General features: G+C 38.2%; 2 protein-coding genes across 3 annotated transcripts in view; one reads left to right on the top strand and one right to left on the bottom strand.

The window, feature by feature from the left end:
• LOC149278675 (exocyst complex component 2-like) overlaps window positions 1-6,745 on the top strand; it is a 74,882-nt gene extending 68,137 nt beyond the window's left edge. For both annotated transcript variants that reach the window (XM_089501893.1, XM_089501894.1), the window contains exons 23-27: window positions 2,353-2,408; window positions 2,636-2,758; window positions 5,023-5,084; window positions 6,069-6,128; window positions 6,652-6,745. In XM_089501893.1, the coding sequence (XP_089358019.1) occupies window positions 2,353-2,408; window positions 2,636-2,758; window positions 5,023-5,084; window positions 6,069-6,128; window positions 6,652-6,745 (395 nt within the window). The remainder of the gene's footprint in view (window positions 1-2,352; window positions 2,409-2,635; window positions 2,759-5,022; window positions 5,085-6,068; window positions 6,129-6,651) is intronic.
• Window positions 6,746-12,706: 5,961 nt separating this feature from the next.
• LOC149278676 (interferon regulatory factor 4-like) lies at window positions 12,707-20,785 on the bottom strand. The gene is made up of 8 exons (XM_089501896.1): window positions 20,585-20,785; window positions 18,732-18,918; window positions 17,628-17,722; window positions 16,722-16,863; window positions 14,955-15,062; window positions 14,076-14,429; window positions 12,941-13,053; window positions 12,707-12,850 (listed from the first exon to the last, which is right to left on the bottom strand). The coding sequence occupies exons 1-8, from the start codon at window positions 20,783-20,785 to the stop codon at window positions 12,707-12,709; spliced, it is 1,344 nt and encodes a 447-aa protein (XP_089358022.1).
• Window positions 20,786-21,385: the final 600 nt, after the last annotated feature.

Raw genomic sequence — 21,385 nt, forward strand, 5'->3', positions numbered from 1 at the left:
ACTGGTGACGCATATATATTTAAGATGTACTTATGATTATATGGTTGATGACCTGTTAGATATTGTATTTTATGACACCCCAACCCAGCTTACTATATATAAATATTATATTTGTGTGGTGTTGTGAAACACAATGTTGCAGTATGATTTACGCTGTGTTTCTTTCTCTATGTGAAAGTTAACAAAATAATGGACTTACTGGGTATTTAAAACGAACCCGTATGCTTCCTCCTTCAACTTTATTTGAAGCTTATACATCTCACAAGTAGCCTCAGGCACACAGAAGTGATGGAATTAAAAAGACGGTGTCACGCCCCATTCAGGCTGCAGAGCTGCTTGTCTCTAGGTTCCCCTGTCTCACTACAGTTCCCCTGTCTTGCTACTGTTCCCCCTTTGCTGTAATCCATTCCTGGATTTCCTTATGCTCTGTCCTGTATTTCTGATTCTTTGATTCCAGTCCTGCTCTTAGCTTTAGCTCCTGTTTCCTTTATAAGGTGTGCCCCACCCGTTTGTTATGTTTGTCTCAGTCAGCAGTCTAAAGGTATGTCCTTCTCTGTTCTCTGCATAGATTTAATGTTTAGTTTCAGCCTATTAGTGATTCATTAGGCAGGGTTTAGCACTAGGACCCCCCGTGTATTGGAGTACTTTGGCGTAGGGGAGGGCTAAGCATACTATGGCCATAAGATGTGAGTAAATCTCCAATTGTTATCATATAGTCCTAGGCTAGTTCCTGTATTTATGTGTGTCTGTCTTTTATGTGCCTTTGCCCTCTTTTCCCTGAATCATCTGAGGATTTCGGTTCCGCTCTCCCCTCCCCCATGTCCCAGTTAAGATTTCCTATCCTTGCTTAAAGGAGAAGCATCTGAGGCTCCTCACTCCATCCCTTGTGTGCCTTGTTTCCCTGTCCTCTGTTGTGTCCTGTACCATGTATGTCTTGTCTGGCTATGTTTCTTGCTCGTCTCCCTGTTCCTTGTTTTGTCTCCCTTGCTTGCTATGTTTCTGCTGTTACTCTGCTTTGCTTCCTTACTCCCAGCCTGCAGCATCCTGCACATCCCTCTGTAGAGCTATGTCTCATGCGTGCTCCAGGGTGCCTGCAGGATATCACTTTGTTTTGTTCTGGACAACATCCCCTGCTATGTCCGGGCGCTGGTATGTGGCCGCACAACCCTAGGTGCTCAACACCCTGGAGAGTGCAGTCACCCTGCACCAGGCCCTGTCCAACTTCGCTTCTGCGCAATAACTCCTGAACACCATCTTTGGGCACTCTGGGTCATTACAGTTTTCTGTATGGACCCAGTCTCTGACAGACGGTCATTTTTTATTTTTAGGTTAGTCACCTGGTTGACTGCCTTTTACAACCTGTCCTTTAACAAGGGTGACTTTTGCAGACAATGAAGGAGCTTGGCTGGAATTTTTATTAATAAATGAAATCATATTAATCATAACATTAAAGAAATAAAATTAAACATAGATTTATGCGTCATTGCATATTATAAACTGTGCTACGGAGAGACTCATAATATATTGGCTCATTAGCTCATACAGTTTGTTATTATTGCTAATATATAAAATACCACTGAGATCAAGCTAAAAAAGTCCTGCCCTGGGCATTAACCTTAATCAAAGACGAGGCAGATTTCAAAGGCAATTCCTGCTTAATTTCATATGTGCTAGCAGAACATCTGCCTTCTTAATTCTATTAGACCTTATTCATTGCATATTCAACAGTAATACTTAATCTACATCATTTTTAAAAATATGTACCACAACAGTTCTAATTCAACCAACATTTGACTTTGAGGTCTATTTGCTGATGGGAGAGTTGTCTGGAGGGTTTGTCTTTCAGCTCTTTGACTTCACTATACAGTATAAAGGGGCAATGAGCATCTTCTGCTAGAAGAGCTTGACTGGTTCTTTTATAATGCATAGTCAAATCAGTGAGATTTCTTCGCCCCTTCATACATTAGACAGGGCCAGCTCCCCTTTTGCTACAGAAACCTGCCATTGCTAACACGTCATAATTAAAAGTGAATACGGAAGTTGAAACCACAGCTCTCTCTTTAGTGATTAAGCCCCTTTTGTCCTAGTCATGGCAGTGTTTTATGGTTTCACCTCGTTCAGTATAAAAAAATAAAAAAACAAAATTCACTATATAATTTTAGTTCCCTTATATTTCAACATGGCTCTCAAAGAGACTCATATATAAGTGTAGTTTGTAAGTTTCATAACTTGTTTTATGTCATGATAAAGATACATTTTCAGCCTAGAACATTTTGATGAAATGTGCGACATTAACTGAGAAAAATGTGAACTTACTAAATTGTCATATATATATTATTTTTTTGAATACAGGTGTGAGAAACTATTTGAAGGAGGCACTGGTAAACATAATTGCTGTGCATGCAGAGGTAAGCTATATGATTTCATGAATCGATAAAATAGCTTGTGACGACTTGAAGAATTGAATTGAAAAGATAAAGTTCATAGTGTTTGTGGCTTTTGCACGAAACATCTTTTTTCCAGTTTTTATGTTTTATTTTTTTTTTTATTTTAAAGTTTAATTCTGTGCAGCCACCTAGAAAGATAAAAATCAGCCTCTGTATAATCAGAAAACTCACTGGTTTGTTAATTCCAGGTATTTGCCATTTCAAAAGAACTGGTCCCCAGAGTAATGTCAAAGATCGTGGAATCTGTGGGTGAGGAACTTAGCCGACTCATGCAATGCGTGTCTTCCTTCAGCAGAAATGGGGCACTACAGGTCTGTCCTTTATTAAAAACTTTTGAATCAAGTAACAGAAATGCACAAGAAATGTATTTTGCAGAGCAAACCAAAAGCCACCTTACCCTAACACATCAGGTTGGATTAATAGATGAACTCTCTTTCTGATTCATTCACATTTATAAGACTATTTAAAAGGACAAGTTATTGTATTAGGCTATAAGGACCATACATTTGTTTGAATACTAATAGTTAAGTGTTGCACATGAGTGTACAAAATAGTTTTAACAATTCCCTCTAACATCTGAGGCTATTTTAAAATGAGCCACAGACTTGACAGCAACAAATTCAGTTGGTGAAACTGATTTAGATGGTTTAGTTACTTACTGGTGGGATATTTGTAAACGCATTAAAGGATCAATCTAATGTTCTTGGCACTTTTCTAACGAACAATTCATTTTAAAGTACTCTGTGAGTATTCTTCCAAAATGCAAAGTAAAAAAAAGCAATTACCTGAAGATGCAGCCCTGCTGCAGGAGCTGCCATCGTCCTTTGTGGTCTAAAATTTATTGTCACTGATTGGCTGTTTGAATTAACTCAACAGAAAATAGCTGAGGGGTGCAGGAAGAGACAAATGCATTGGAGAATTTCTGCAGAATTTTACATGCCCGTGCAAAATGAATATGGTGGTTGCAGTATCCCTTTAAATATCAAATGACCGGGAGAAAGTTACATTTCAAACCAAATCACAAACTTAAATGCATATCTGTGGTCATGGGCGTAGGAACCCCTAAAAATCTGGGGGGACAGCATTTTCCCCCATCAGATCCCCACTTTCTCCCCATCTCTCACACTATCTACCCCCTCTCACACTTTCTTAGTATCTACCCCCTCCCTACCCTCCCTTCTCACACTATCTACCCCCTCCCTTCTCACACTATCTACCCTCTCCCTACCCCCCTTCTTACTAGCTACCCTCTCCCTACCGCCCCCTTCACACTAGCTACACTCTCCCTACCCCCCCTTCTCACCAGCTACCCTCTTCCTACCCCCCCTTCTCACTAGCTACCCTCTCCCTACCCCCCCTTCTCACTGTCTACCCCAGGGGTGTCCAAGTTTTTTTCTGCAGTGGGCCACTTCATCAGAATTGTATACGTGCGCGGGCCGCACTCATTTTTCACTGTGAGAAAATATGGCCTTTAATAAAATATGCAGATTAAAATAAAGTAAATGACACAAAACCTTTACTTTTCCTCTCACTGATTTCTGGGCCTAGAAAGTTTTGTGACTACAAATTCAGGACTCAGGATAATTAAAAATGAAATTGTTCTATTTATTCTAGGGATACACCAAAATGAAAATTCTGGACCAAAACATTCACGGTTCACTTACCCAAAACCGAAAATGACCCCCCACCTTTAAAAATAATAATAAAAACTCACATTTTTAATAAAAGTAGGTAACACACCACAATTGGACAAAAAAAATTACCAATATGACTTGGCATGATAGGAGTGTGATTGCTAACAGCAATCACACTCCTATCATACCCAGGCAGCCAGTACATGCTGGTAAAGGGTGGCTGTAAGTGATGTGCAGACCCCATATTGCTGGCAGCATCAATACACAAGGGGGGGCAGCTAGCTAGGTTTCAGCATGTACTGGCTGACTTGGCATGATAGGAGTGTGATTGCTAACAGCAATCACAGTCCCATCATGCCTAGATTCCAGCACTTACACATCCATGCTATCACACACACACTCATTCATATACTCATTCATTCACAGATACTGATTCAAACACCCTCCCCACCCCCTTACCTGCACTGCAGCTCCTCGATGCCGCTCACAGACTTCAGAAGGCGCGGCCTCCCTCTGCGTTCTCTGGTACTGCACAGAGGAAGCAGGATGTGATGTGATGTCACGTGAACTCTGCTGGGTTCCGCTTCCTCTGTCCAGTACAGAATACCCTCCCACAGGTAAGTAGCAGGGCTCGAGGTGCGGACCGCGTAAGATCGGTTGCCCTGGCTGCCGATCTTACGCGGGCCGCACCTAGAGGTCTCGCGGGCCACATTTGCGGCGTTTCTATTGGGGGGGGTCCTACGGCCCTGGGGGGGATTTCTTCATTATCGGTCCCCCCGCATGAGTTACTGGGGGGGATCTGTCCCCCCCGGTTCCTACGCCCATGTCTGTGGTCTTCCAAACAAACCAGAAAAGTATATATCTGAAGTGTTTTTGAGCAGAAACGGGATTTAATTTCAGACATTTTTATTATTATTTTCGTTTTGTATTCTTTTTTCTAGGCAAGACTTGAAATTTGTGCTCTCAGGGATACAGTTGCAGTTTATCTGACTAATGACAGCAAGTAAGTTCGTTTCTGCGTTTCATTGAGTCATTCAGTTGTACTTGCTTATGCTCTGTCACTTTTAACCTTTTTATTGTAATAAAACTCTTAAATGATGATTGTTACCTTGCCTGTGATCTTATTGAGTATAGTCTAAAGTGATCCCTTTAATTCTTTGTCTATTTGCCCTCCACTGACATTTTCATATCACTAGATTAGAGGTTGTTTATTTAAGAACATCTTTGCTCTTAAAATATTTTCTTGGAGGATTTACATAAATACTGAATATGGTGGGTAGACATTAAAAGTAACCTAAATGTGTCATGCAGAAGAGTCTAAAACTATAAGATTAGATCCATGAACTACTGGAGATTATTCACAGACAATAACCATATATTAATATATTATCCAGTACTGTAAAATAAAAGCGCATAAAATGAAGATCATGTACATTAAGAGAAAGTTGCTTCAATTTGTCCATTTCTATCAGTTGTAGAAGTAGCATGTTGGTTCCAGTTTAAAACCAGGGAATGTAGATGATCATTACCAGAATACATAGAACAATTACGGAATGTAATCAAAGTCTTATTGTTCAGAAAGATGTGTAGTCTTTATGTTGAAATAACATTTGTTTGTCTTACCATTCTGCTATTTATAACAGTTTTGTTACAAGAGCTGTAAATTTGCATTTTTGTTTAAAAGGATGATTAAAACAATCATTGTCCACCACCGGTTTCTACTTAGAGTCAATATATAAACACTTATAACAGTATAAACGAATATCGAATTGTACAATTTCACATTTAGGGAAGCTGTTGATCCTCTTTAGATTGAAAAAAACACATACAGTATACAGTACAAATGCTTGTTAGTAAATTGTAATTGCTTTGTGTTCTAGTTAAAAAAATATAGCATCATAGTATCAAAATGTTATGCTAGGAACAATGATTTTCCAGCACAAATATGTACCAATGTTTAATCTGGATCCTCTCTGATGCAACATAGGTCCAGCTTCAAACAAGCTCTGGAAGCTCTACCGCAACTTCCAAGCGGGTCTGATAAAAAGTGAGTAATATTTATATTTATATTGCGCGTCCTACGTCACTGTGAGGTCTTAGATTGTTGAACTTGAGATACTGCACGTTCTGTGCATAAACAGTCTTACAAATCTGTTACCGCTATCCGTGAGAGACCGGAAAGCCACAAAGAAGGATTTGGTTGTCGCCGACTTTGGCATTAAAGTGAATTTGCTGCATTGAAATATACATTTGGAAGTATTGTTTAAAGCCCAACGCATGATCCAGGGCTCCTGGATGGACAGACTGGAGGTTAATAAACAACGGTTTCAAGGTTTGTTAATAGAAAAAGCAAATGTAAAATAATATCTCCGGTTATAAAGTTAAATAAGTGCAGCAAAAAAAATGCCTATAACTCTTTAAGAAGGGTTTAGACTTATTCAGGGTCTAAACTCTAACTCCCCTATGCTGTGCTCAGTCCCTAAATTGGTCATGGTTTGTCATATTTCCAGCTCTAGTTAGTATAATCACTGTTGTTGGCTATAGCTATAACAATGCTTTCCCCTCCACAGGTTACTGGAGGAGCTGCTGAATGAGTTTAAAAGTAGCATGCACCTGCAGCTGACCTGCTTCCAGCCTTCTTCCTCTGTCAGTATGAAGACTTGAGGAACTAAGAAAGCCATCCAACACCACAACGTTTAAATCCCACCTAAGAAAAATCGCTGCATGCCTGCGACAGTTACACTGTTACAAATATGATAAATGTATCAACTGATTCTTATACACATTATGATATTTGGGCTAATAAACAGCACATAAATAAAATATAGCACCATTCTGATTTTTGTTGGTTTAGAAAACCAAAGTACAGGGGTTGAAACATCCACACTGTACAGTCTTTACATAGTCTAGAGCTTGCAGCCTAAGTATCTGCGTGTGTGTATGTATATATATATATATATATATATATATATATATATACATGTGTATATCTTAGCATGAGGATCCAGTTCTGTGTTATGGATACTGCCAGACGTATGTATGCCATTGCACTCATACCTTCTCTGACACTAATTGCCCCTCCACACGCAAGTGGCAGGAAGTGAGCAACATGTCACCTATTTCTTAGATTAGTCCTTCATAAAAGGCAAGTTTCAGGTTCACATATTCAGGAGCTGTCTTTGTATTCCATTCTGATTAGATCAGACATTAAGTACTATTCTAGTGATCAGTACATTTACGAAAGAAGTAAAGGTTTATCCTCCGGTCAATACTGCCTATATAGAAAAGTGTGTATTTTATGTATATGTAGCTAGATATTTATAAATGTTCTGTAGTCTTTCACTAGTGAAAAGCTGGAGCTTTGTAGTTTAACCAAACAAGAGCTTTTCGTTGCACAATGAGAAACTCTAATCACGTTATTACTCATATGCCGTGTTAGCTTCATTTTCATTTTTTCAACAAGGTATTTCCCCAATGCTCTTGTTTTTTTTCATTCTTACAAGTGTCTTTTATGAACTCCACCCCCTTTTTGTCTTTTTAAGTAATTTCAATTCATTAAAGTGGTTGTAGGTCTATATAGATTTAAAATGGTGAAATATTATATTTCTAATAAAAAAAAAAAAAGTTTTTCCCATAGCCAAGTGGGGGGATGGTGCAACTTCATATTAATGCTTATGGCTTTGGAATGGGATGTCCAAAAAAGCCTATATCGAGGTGATGGTCAGTTGTCCACATATTACGCATGATGGCTATGGCTATAAGTTCAAGTTTAATCGTACTACTAATGACAAACATAAGCAAAAATAAAAGCAGGCTGATGCACGGAGAGTTAGAGCCTGGATGGAGAATACAGGATTTCGGATTATTTTTTTTTATACATTTTGTTAGTGTCGCTGTAGTATGGAAATTCAGAGCAGTATGTTATGTAGAAAGATAATGCTATAATGTAGACAATCCATACTTGTATCATTAAATATGTATATGTGTCCCAAAGAACCACACACATTGGGTTTGTATATTCAACTTTATTTATTGCAAATAGCTTGATGTTACATTGAAATATAAAATATTGTCAGTATATGTTAAAGTGGGAATTTATGTACAATTCTCGTCTGTTGTCATTAAACCTATATGTCTCTAACACTGAATGCAGTGAATGCAGAAATGCCAAGGAATGTCGAAGCAGAAACCTTTATTTGCCTACGCATTGGAGGTAACATAACGGAATAAACAAAAATGCAAAAGAAGACGTATGTGGGAGTGCAAACAACAAAGAGGAGATCCATTACCTGAGAAAATAAAAAACAAGCAAAAAAATAAGCCCAGAATGGAGGTGGGAATAGATATGGAGAGCATAACATTGATCCAAAATATGGTATGAAGGTTTTCACAGGCAAAGTATAGTCCATTTAAAAACCTGCCTGATATCCCTACTAGTGGACAATGGTCCGCAACACTTGCCTCTAATGTTGGAACATTTTAGGTGGTACTGTACTTCATATTGTTAACTATTTAAAAACATGTTAAATGAGTAAAGAGAGGCATGTATCATGCTTGGATACATCATCTTCTCAGTAGGCTAGATTTGGAATGTGTAAATGGTTTTATTACAAATATTGTTAAATGCAACAAATGGCATGCTACAAAAAAAATTTGTTTTTCTAATTAAATTAGTTTTGTTGTTTTTGTGTGACAGACCTACTTTAATACCCAAAAGTTGAGCAATCATCAATTCAAAAAAGAACCACACACATAAAGTAGTAGTATTAATAAGTGTAATACCAACAGATACAACAATTTAAAATAAAACACTTTGGGTGTTTGAAATAACTACATTGTTACAGATGTGCCACACAACTCCTACAGCTTATATCGGCTAAACAGGTCAATGGCACCCCTTCTTCATGAAACGAAAATAAGGAAAAAAAAATACACTGCACTCTAAGACAATCCCATGTACAAATAGTGATTATCAAAACACATCTGTAATATTTACATAATAGCTATATTTTAATATTAAAATGTTATACAAAATAAAACTATATAGGAAAAGGTTTAACATGTTGGGTTAATATTTAACCCTGAATTCTCTTCCAGTGTTTCTTACGATGTAACAAAACCACATCTCACTGTATTCCTGGTCGCACCACTGTCCATCGTAAGACAATCAATTCTGTAAAACACCTATCCAAGTTAGCTTAAACCTGATTAGTACAGGCAATTTTGCCTGCTTTGGCAAAGTGAATAAGCATTTTTGCATTAAAATACAGGGTAGGCAACTGGTATGGCATAGTGAATAAAACACAATGTGGCAATTTCTTAACCCCTGCAGGGTTTTTGGTACTTAAGTACTACAGCAATTTTGCCATTTGTCAGTTTAGCCATTATTCTATTTTCCTGCTAATAGTGCACCCATGTAAACTATATACTGTTTTTTTCAAGGAGAGATAGAGCTTTCTACCAAAGTTACATGATTATCTGAACATTTAGAATGAGTAATTTAGTAAAAACTAGCGAAAAATAGAAAAAAATCCTCTGAATCCTTACAAAATGAGTGAAGTTGACAGAAAATACCCTCATAATTTTATATTTCTGTAAAGCAGCCACCCAGACTATCTCATCTGGAGCATTTGGATAATTCTCATGCAACCATTTGGTCATCAGTCACTGCCAAATTTGCCTATAGGAATAATTTTTTGCAACACTTGGCACATGATTTTTGGCATAGGGTATGTATATGGAAGAGAAATCTGTCCAAAAATCTTCAGTCTCATCTCCAGATTGCAGAAATACCCCACATGCAAAGGGTTTTTTATTTGTTTTCTGGACATTACAGGGCAAGTGGATACATGCTTGTAACAGATTCATGAGAATTTCACATTTTGCTTTAACGTCCCTATGTTTCATGTGGGCCTGTTTAGCAACCCCACGTTCAAAACACCACATAAAAACATGTATTGCTGTAAAACAGACACCCAAGAGAATCTCATCAGGAGTGTTTGGCCACTCTATTCGACTTACAATCACTGGCAAACCTGTAGGAATAATTTTTATACACTTTTTGTTCAGCAACACACTTGTTGCTTAGAATATTATTTTTTTAATAATACCCCCCTTTTCCCTTGTGGCTCACCCTAACTCAGTGTAAAAAAAAGAAATAGATATAAAATAAATCTAATAGTTTACCCTGATATGGTAAATCATGGAGCACTTATCGATGTAGAGTCCTGGCAAAGAGGCATATGAAGGGCAGTGGGACTCATCAATTGCAATATTCTTCTCAGGTATATACTTAAGAGAATTTATTCAAAAAATAATAATAATGGGGTGTAATTTAAATAATTTGTCAAATTGGGGGTGATCTCGAGGGGGCAGTGGGAAAATGGAGGAATCAAGTAAATCAAAATACCCTGTCCTGGACAAGATATTGGTAAAAAAAAAAAGGGGTGGACAGAACTAGGTCTGTGCTCCAATATGAGCGTATGGTGGGCTTTTTTACCGTGCCCATCATAAGGTTCAATACTCAAAATGTATGGATCTCATGGGAGTCGACGGAATGCCATCCCTGGCTTAAGGGCCTTTTGTTGGCTGCCTGACACTGGGCTGCATAAATGTTTGCTTGTGCAAGGAGCTCAAAAAATTTAGGGATGAAAAAAAATATTGGCATCTGATGGCAGGAGTCTCAATGAAGGGGGGGATTTGTACGGTTATTTTTGAGGGGACCCACTTTTCCTCCAGCACTGGTATATCTGAGGGAACCTGGCCATCAGCATTATCTGACACATCAGATATTGACTCATTATCTGATACAGCACTAGACACGTCAGATATTGGGTCAGGATCTAATGCAGCCACATCGGTTTTGTCATCAGACAGAAGGAGTATGCGTTCCATTTAATATGAGAGCGCGCCACTGTATTTTGTACAGGACATACTGGTTAAGCCATTCGATGCCTTTTCTGGACGTAAGGGGACTGAAGGGGTTAAAGGAGCTTATTTACAGAACAACATTTTTGTGGATTTAACTTGAAAGGAGTCCAGGGTTCTGTACAAATTCACAATTTTCATTTTTATTGGGCCTTTAACATTCTATTACATATCTCCTGTAATTGGAGGTCAACTTTGGCACATTCTCTTAGCGCTATAAAGCGGGGTTGCCATAAGAGCTATTTCACATGTAGCTGACCAGGACATGTAAAGTACTGTGTGTGGTAGGTGGGATGTATAGAACAATTACTGCCTTTCTTCTGTGAGGTTACACATGCCAGCACTAAACATGTACCGGTCAGCAACGTGTGAAATGTATATGCGCACATCAAAAAGAAAACAAAATGCCCCATATGGCAAGTATAGCGAGTCCAGTGGCATGGGAAATAAATCAGAACTTGATGCAAATTCGCTGCTACTGAATCTGCTCCCAGATCACCAGTGTATCTTTGAAACTGGCAATTACATAATACAAAACTAAAACTCTCATCACATAAACTCAGCTAGCACATTTAAGAATTAAATGATTAAGCAAAAACACTTCCTCAAAAAAACAATGTGTGTCAAATGCAAGAGCAGTCTGAGAGCGGGATAGTATATCCCAAATATTGACATCTTCGAGATGCATACAACTAAGTCTGAAGCATGAATGCAATATTAAGTGTTTGTTAAAAAGACAAAGGCCTAGGAAGAACCTGAAAAAAAGCAGCCCAATCTTTGGTTAATCTATAATGTGTGCACAAGAAACAACGTATCAAAAGGAATAATTTTTAATCTAATTATGAATCGCAATCGAGAGAAACAAGTTCAACATGCCTTCCAACGGCACATACTAAGACATTTTGGACAATGCTATGCTTCCAACTTTGTGAGAACAGTTTGGCAAAGACCCTTTTCTATTCCAGCAAAGCAATGTCCTGGCTCCCACAGAGCCCTGACCTCAACTCCATCGAACACCTTTGGGATGAACTGGAACAGAGATTGCGAGCCAGGCCTTGTCGTCCAACATCAGTGTCTGACCTCACAAATGCTCTACTGGCTGAATGGGAAGAAATTCCCACAGAAACACTCAAAAGTCTTCACAGACGAGTGGAAGCTGTTATAGCTGCAAAGGGGGACCAACTACATATTAATGTCTATGTATTTAGAATGCAATTTCATCCAAGTCCCTGTTGGTGTAATGGTCAGGTGTTACAATACTTTTGTCCATATAGTGTATGAGAGGCCCTCATTAAAACAGTGAATGTTTGAAAGAAGAAGAAATATCTATATTATATGAATACATCTTGTCATCAAAGCCACTTGATAACATATTTGTTCACTGTAATTTTTGTATTTATAATGTGGCTCTCTTGCATTTACAGTTTACGTTTATTTTTAGACATTTTAAACAATAGCTTAGTAGCTCACAAATTCCTTCTTTGTGTACTGGAGAATACAATACAGATAATCATTAATGTATCTATAGAGCCACAATACTGCAAACAATCTGTAAATATCCAGTCTTTCTCAGTCTTCTCTCAGGTTACATGTAGGAACTACATGTTTGTCCCTTAAGATATTTTGTCAGTTCTCTTTGATTCTGTGATTAATGAAGTTCAGCAATGGGAAGATAATAAAAGTACCAGGTGATGCAGATCATTCCTGAAGTGAGGCATGGCGAATAGGTCTGTGGTATTCATCTGCATTGCTGATGTAATCTGATAAATCATATGCCCTCATAAAGTGTCCACCATTCTGCTCAGTAAATCCAATCAGCTGCCTTGCGAACAGGGGCTCAATCTATTATATTAAAGTATAAAACAAATAAGGTTTAAATTATTGTTTATCTTCCTCATTTTAATATACATGAAAATGTGCTGCAAGACTTACATGAGCTGTTATAAGCTTCCTCCCTCTCTGTGGGTCTGGAAATTCTTCTCCGAAACACAAGGTGATCTGGAACCTTGGCATTGGGCGTCCATGGTGAGCAAATGCCTGCAGTTCTGATATGAAAAAATAATTTAGGCAGTGATCTTAATATCTGTTGTACTACAAAAGATGTTTTTTTTTATTTCTCATACCATTATCTTAAAAAATTGCGGTCCTCTAGCTAGCTTCCCAATTGTTCCTCTCTAGTGCCTCCAGTTCTACCTGCTGCCAGCACACAACAAGGACAATTGCTTTGGGCTCCTAAAGCAAGCCAATTGCTCAGCAGCTGACCCCTTTCGCCCATGTCAAAGAGAGCCCTGATACCAAACCTTATTGGGATAGAAGTTAATTTTTTTAAAAGATATATAATTATTTTGTGTGCTGAAAATTAGTAGGCCATATAAATTTGACCAGTTCCACAAATTATCTGCATTATATTTCAACTGTTTTAGGCAAGAAAATGGTATCCACTTCTATATAAAAAAAAAATAGTTTTGTCTCACACAGAGAATTTAAAAGGATGCGAGAAACAATATACTTTTTGATATTGAAGTATGTACGAATTCTAAAACTCACCATCTACTGCTGCCTTCCATCTTGAAAAAAAAATAATTTTCATTCGGTACTAAAAAAGTACTGAAATGTAAGGCAAAGAAAACTACTAAACTGTTGGTGAATTGTCACCAGCAACAATTGATGTTACTTGCAGCAATGTAGTTGTAATAGAAACACATTTGTAGCTAAATGGCACTAGCACTAAAGACAACATTTCTACTACTGTTGAATGCCCAAAACATTCCTTAAAATAATTTTTACATTTCTCAAAATGTTGTCTCATTCAGAAATTTTGCCAGGAACACTTATTATGTGACATCTTTCCAGGTTAGTGCCAAAATGTCTAACTTATCTGATCTCAATTCTTGATTCTGTTACATATATGTGTAATAATAATTAGGCTTATTACCGTTGTCTATGAGCAAAAAAACTATGGTGAATATAATGAAAACATTGGGTTCAACAAAGATTATAATGAATATTATCAATTGTAGTTCCATTTCAGAGATCCAAGGAGGCACGCATCTACTTCTTAATGTACCTGTTAAAAACTGCTGAGTATCAAATAATTTGCAGGGCAAGTCCCGTTCCAGCTTATTTGGCCTGTCACTGTACATGGATAGGGGTCCATCCCAGTATATTCTGCTCTGGCACAGTCTTTTAGCGTATATCCCATCCTGAGTCATCCACACAATAACACCTCTATCCATGTGGTTCAGCATCTTCTCAATGTTTTTCCTCAGGTTGCTATCCTCAGGGTCTGGGAAGAAGACTTGATCCAAGCAACTGATTTCATAACTTTGTCCATGAGTAATCCTGCATCCTTCTGGGTTACTAGTTGTCCTCTCATTTACAAGAGTGTCACGGTAATATAAACTGATATGTAGTCTGCAGTCTACAAAAGAAAATTTCAATCATTCTTAAGCTCTGCGTAAATTGTTGGCGCTAACAGTCGGGTGTGTAAGATTTTTTCAAGCTCAGTATTATCATTCCAATTAACACATTTGCATAAAATAGATATTTTTTAGCAGGAACCTTAAGAAATAAGTTATGGGGTTCTTTTGAAAGGGTGATATACCTTTTCGTAGATGGCACAAATATCTGTCACATGGCTGACACTCCATGGTGGATAAGTCATATGAGTAACGATCTAGGAAAAATTTAAGAACATTTTGAGGAATAGTCAGGGTGGTTTTGTTTTTTTGGTAAAATTGGTTTTAAGCAAAGTCTAGGTGATAATCTGAAGAAAAATCTGGTTGTGGGGCCCACTACAGTTGACTAACAAAAAAACAAAAGAACAGATAACCTGATCCAAGTAGAGTACACACATGGGCTAAATTGTAAAAAATATAATTAAATAAGCAAATCTTCTGATGTAAAGCATGTTAATGTATCAAATAATGAACTACGAGAAGCTTACCTGTTAATGCAATGGACTCGCTAGACCTTATGCTTGGCTCTAACGGAATTCCAGGCGTCTGTGACTCTGATGGTGCACAGGCATAAAATGAACCAGTTACTTGGTAGCCTGGATAAAATTGATAAATTTAACACGTGAAAATATGTAAACCTGTCTACTAAAGTAAAAGTAGTATTGGATCTGATTACATTGCATAACAATGAATGTGGTTCAGCTGGCCCATAACTGTAAATAAAGATACAATAGACAAACCTGTAGAATACCACTTGCTCCTATCTGGCATCGCAAAAAAGTTCCACAGTTCAGCAGAATGTAGAGCACATTCATAGATGGACCTCTGAGTCTACTAGTTACTATTGTTAGAGAAGCATACCATATGGGTAATTGTACATACGGGTGTACCATTCCTAAGGAACTGACAGGCTGTGACACTTAGGTATTACTGTATATGATTTGGCAGACCTAATTTAAAGCTCTTTTAGTTTTCATACGACAGTGAGACTACCGTATTGGAAAGCAATTATTCATTACACATGCTACAGGTTATACAGAACTAGGAATTAATTGTGTTAAGCTCAAGAAGAGAGGAGGAGTGTGAGCTGATTTGGCATAAACTCCTCCTCTCGCTCGGGATTTTGGTCCTTTTCTTCTGTTGTGGATGGCTTGGCTCCTGTGTAGCATCTGGGCCTGGGTTTGAGTACTGCTAGGACTCAGCTTGTGCAACCAGCTACTTCAGCAACCACTGATGTGTAGATGATTACAAAAAAGTATAACTTAAAGGGATTTTAAAATGTTGTACTACTGCATACCCAAAAGCAGCTGCAGAGAGTAATTGTAAAGAAAACCCCTAAAGGGGGAGTTTTGAGCGACTTTGCATGGCTTAATGTGCATTTTACCTGTGGGAAGAGGTGGCTATCCTTGGGCAAGTGTCCCTGGTGGTCTACCTTTAGACCACATACATTGTGACCACCTGTAACCCCAGATTATGGCATCGTGACCAAATATGACATCATTACAATGATCCCCTGGGACTCATGCAATGGTCCTAGCTGTACCTCCACTATTGTTGCTGAAAAAACATTGTGAGGCATGTGAATGTTATAAAGCGATAACACTCTCTGCTGAGCTGCATCCCCTACAGCCATTATTAATTATTATACCACTAGGAAAGATCAAAGAATATACTTTATACTCATTATAGCCATTTAGTGTATTTTAGTGAATAACCAACATATGCCCAGTTAATCAGCATCTACCTCTGCTAGTGAGATGTGCCAATGAAGTAACAAGGTGGGACTTCAGCACACCTACCTATCACCCCACCTTCAAATAATGCCCACTCCAGCATTGTTTAATTGGAAAAGGTATGTAAGGTTAAGTTTAAGCGAATGAGATTTGGTTTCAGGATTTGGCATGCAAGTAGAAAGTTTTACTTATTGGAAATTGCTTAGTTTGCCTACAAATCACTCATGCAATTTATATAAAAATAGATACTACTAAACACACTAAGCATCCCAGGAAATTGCCTAAATCAGGGTTAATTGATATTAGTAAACCAGCAAAGAATAGCGTACACCCACTTAGTGAATTTTTCATATGTTCCAAGTTGCAGGGACGCTAAGGTATGCATCCATAAGTTATGGATGAATACCTTAGCTTCCCTGCAACTTGGAACATATGGACCATAACATGAACATCTTGCTAGGTGGGTCTCTGTCTGTATGCCTGCTCTGAACACAGAGGTAGGAAAAAACAAAATCTACTTACTGCTGTCACAGGAAGTGTTTTGCCAAAGGTGACTGCGTGCTGTAAAGGGGACAGTTGCACACTGGTAAGGAAGTTCAGGATGTGGTTGCTCTGGTGTATAGTCTCTCCAATTACGTTCATGAGGCATCATATAATTTGACAACTGTCATAGGGGAGGAAGCACACATCATAAATCAACATTATGCCAGGTAAAATATTGAATTCAGATCATATAACCAAACTCTCATTTTTTTATTCTATTGATATACTTGATTTCAGCTTTAATGTGGAGGAGAAGTGCAGTTATATTATATTATACATATTAAGGGATAATAAGTGTAGAACTTGATCTCTCCAGAGTATGAGTGTATTGCTTATTATCTCAAAGGCCAAACGCTAAACCAGTATGGTACATTTACCAACATTCATAGGTCCCAGTCCAGGACATAGGTGTGCACCTCTGTCTACATTACCTGGACGGGACTGTGATTTTGCTGGTCCTTCTGTTCCAAGCGAGACAGTGCCTGTAGTCCCAATAAGGAGGTGTTGACCGGTACAATTAACAGCGGGGGGACCAACCCTGGCTGTTGAGACTATCCTACCATTTTTTGGCATGTACGAAGTGGCTGGAATATGTCTCTTGTCTAGCATGAACTAATAAATATATCAACATTCACTAGCCAATCCCATAAATGTGTTTGTTATGGATGCCATATCAGCTGTTTGAAGGGAGGGAAGTTCTTGGGAAGTCCAGTGCAACATTATGCAGAATTAACCCACTGGCTCTAATTAACTTGTGTGAATTTTACATAGTGCTGGGTAGCCCTTGCCAAAGGTCGATCTGTAGTATGTTGAATCCATACATGTTCAACTCCACGCTCATGCTTCCATGGTTAATAGTTACTATACATTTTAGGCTGAACTTGCCTGTGTTGGGGTCTGGAGAGAACTGTATGCTGGAGGCACAGGGAAAGGATGGTTCACAATGAGCTGTGTATCTTCTGTTCCATGCTGTCTTAATCCTATGCACATTAATAATGAAAACATTAATACATTAATAATGATAAATACATATAAAAATGACTGATAATAACCATAGATCCTAAATGTTGTAACAACTAAAGAAATAGCTCAAAGCTGTAGAAATGTGGGGTGTATTTACTAATCTAGAGATAAACTCCAGCATTCCCTCTCTGCAAACACAGCATTTTGTGTCTGTAAATGTGGAAAATGCTCAGTGAATTCACCATTGCCTGCAAGTCTTGTCCACTTCACTCATCACTGATTTCAATAAAAAACTGATCTCTCAAGTGGAATTGCATTGACATTTGCACAACTTGCAGAACTTGGTGTTTTTCAATGGGATTTAGGAAGGATTATTAAAAGTATTATTACTGTTGCAAGAAGGGGTAAATTAGTTATTCTGACATTTTACTGAGTGATTTTCAAGTGGTGTCACGTATGGGCCAGGAACAGGCATTATTGAAAACTTGTTAAAACCTGCTGATCCAATTTACTAGTTAAAGATGAATTGAGAAAGGATGAGAGAGCGCTCCTTCTTTTGCATTAGACATGCAAAATACTGCGACACATGTAGAAAGGGGCCCTGCTCCCTAGAGCTTACAATCTATTAGAATTTTGCATTGGCTTTGTGCTCCATAAAGAGACAGCCTACAGCATCATACAGACCCACCAATGAAGAATGCATATTGATCTAAAAGTCCTCTCCTGGAAGCCAAATAAATGTGTCAGGGAAAGAGAAAAATCCATAGGAGGGGAGTAAGATGCAAAAATTGAAGGGGATAGTCAGCTATCATATGTATTAAAGTGCATATGATGGCTGGAGTTTCCTTTTAACCCATTACAAAAACAGCAACCTATTCCTTGTTTCTTTCATTTGGTGACCTGTAAGACAGGGAAGTTGTTGAGGGCTCGGAGCAGACATGCTTGCGGTCATTGTGTTCCTATAGTAAGTTACGAAAGAGGAACATTTCAGGGGAAGGAAGATGATTTTAAATGTATGTGGCTTACCTTTCTTTGAACCCTCAGGGACAATCTTGTACACCTTATAAGGGTCTGAGATATCCAGCTGACTTCTTTCTACAAGCTCTTCAAAGTCATTACTCTTATTTAAAGCACACCGTAATCTTGTCTTCCAGGTTGGAGGATCTGGTTTGTCGACCCCCTCTCTGAATTTGCCTTTAAAAAGAGCCCAGGCCTGCATAACAATTGGAATAATACTATTTAATAAACTTATTTCACACAACACACCAACATTGCTCACTACAGAGGCTCCATTAGCTATCAGCGTCTAGTGCCTAAGATCAGCAAAGTCTAAATGAAAAAACGCATTTGCCCCTTTCCCTGCCACCCGGTTATTTGCCATGCAGGAGATGTGCTGGACAGTTTACATAGAAGGGAATCAGTTACTCAGTAATACATACCACATTCACTATGTGAAATATATATATATATATATATATATATATATATATATATATATATATATATAGTATAAATATACAGTATATATATATATTTTTTTATATCTTTCAATCTTTTATATCTGGTCAATCAATGATACAATCTAATTTCAGTCTCTATGAAACTTCCCAACGCCACAACACTTAAATGGGGTTAATGAGCTGGCAGCTTATTAATGTGGATTCAGTAAAGCTGATGTAGAGCTGAATGAAAGGAAAATATTATATGTTTCTCATATATATATATATATATATATATATATCCAGGAGAGATTTATTTTTTAAAATAGGAGACTGATGTGTTTGAAAATAAATAAAAAGAGAGAAAGCTGCATATCTGATAAGCATGCCACATATTCCAATGTAAAGCCTCATGCCTTACAGTACTTAGAAAAGCAGACGGCCCTCTGCTGGTAAATGACTCGGATAAGCTGCTAAATGAGCAGAAATGTGTGGGAGGTGGAAAGCCTAGCAAAAAGGTTATCTTACAATAAAGCCATGTTAGATGTTTGGGGGGAATTTCAACATCATCTGTTTCTTAAAGCATGATATAAGGCGGTATTATCACACAACACGAGGGGAAAGGTCGGGCTGGAACATTTTAACAAGGTGAACAAACAATTTCAGAGAGGAATTCTTCTCGAATAGGTGGTAGCTAACAGGTATCTCTCCAGATCACGTAGAGCTATAATTCCTATTATCTAACTGTCCAGGGGCTTACAGTAATGTAGGAGTGAGGAAATTAACTGTAAAATCAATTTTCTACAGTTTTGTTTTCTTATTTCGCACTTGTCTATATTGTGCAGGAGATAAGTGAGAGGGTAATGGACAGTTGTTGCCACTTGTTGAGATTTCCTGATCTGTTACTTACAGGTATTAAAAGGTTATTGAGAAATCTCTCATTTATCTCAGGAGGAATTGCCTCCTATATTTAGGAACCCAGGAAATAGTAGGAGCCTCCATGTGTAACTAATTTCCCTGGGTTGTTGTCTGTACCTCTGCAGTACTGCAAACTCTAGGTTTGGCAAGAGCATAAGGGTGCATAAGTAAAGACTCTTCTGTCAGTGGATCAAATGATGTGTTTTTCTTCAATACAACTTCCAAAGTGACAGATTTAGCTGTAGGGACACTGACGTCGACGGGCGGTCCTCCTAATGTCGGTGGGAGGTCCCGCTGACGTTAGTGGGAGTTCCACGCTGACAGCCCCATTTAAAGGGGTGCGGGGCGTGTCAAGACCCTGCTCCCATGACCTGGAGGATTCGGGTCTTGACCCGGAGAACCAGAAAAGTGGTGCTTCACCCGGAGATCTCCCCTTAAGGACAATGGGCGGTTCCTAAACCCATTGAAAACAATGCATTTTGAGCCCATACATGTGTCATCCTATAGTCATGAAGGGGATACCTTGAAGAGGGCTGCATCTTCATCTCTGTTGTAATCCTGTTTTCCAGCATGCTTCCAGGGTATGCGGAAAATGGTTCTCTCCTCATTTTCCCACACTAGGCCAGGATATTTTCCACTGTCGATCTGGTCAATTAGCCACTGCCTCAATTTTCCGTTTCCACAATTCAGTGATGTCATTCCACACTCAGTGTCTTGGTTCATACCGTGCAAAACGCACACTAGTTATCTGGACTTGAATGAATAAGAAGCAAGAGTAAAACAGGGGACAATTATAAACATTATAATTCTACATAAACCAAGAGGCAAAAGAAATGATAAGTTCTAAAAAAATAAAAGTTCCCAAATAGTTCAATAAGATAAATTTGTTTGACTGCCAATGTAGTGGGCACAGTTATTAATTCTACTTTCCACAACACTCTCAACAAGTTAATAGCATATAAATCTAAATGACAAATGTGTCTGTATTATAAGAGCCAGAGTAAAGAAAGAGATATGAAATAGTGTAAAAAGTTTATCTTGCCATTAATGATGGCACACAATATAACCCGCTGGTGTCAGGCTGGTGGGAATCCCTAGAAAAAACTATGAAAGCCTCATGCACAACATTGATCTAATCTAGTTCTTTTCCTTGATATATATATCATCAATATATCACAAAAAATACCACTCAATTTGGCAATAATTGTTTATGACCATTGAATGATTTTATTCAAATAAAACATATCTTGAACAGATGGCAATACTATGTATAGTAAATATACAGCCGCATGCAGATGGTAAGCAACGTTAAAGTTTCCTCTA

Source organism: Sceloporus occidentalis, unplaced genomic scaffold (genome assembly GCF_023333645.1).
Source record: "Sceloporus occidentalis isolate IW3139 unplaced genomic scaffold, rSceOcc1.0.p SCAF_186, whole genome shotgun sequence".
Lineage (NCBI taxonomy): Eukaryota > Metazoa > Chordata > Lepidosauria > Squamata > Phrynosomatidae > Sceloporus > Sceloporus occidentalis.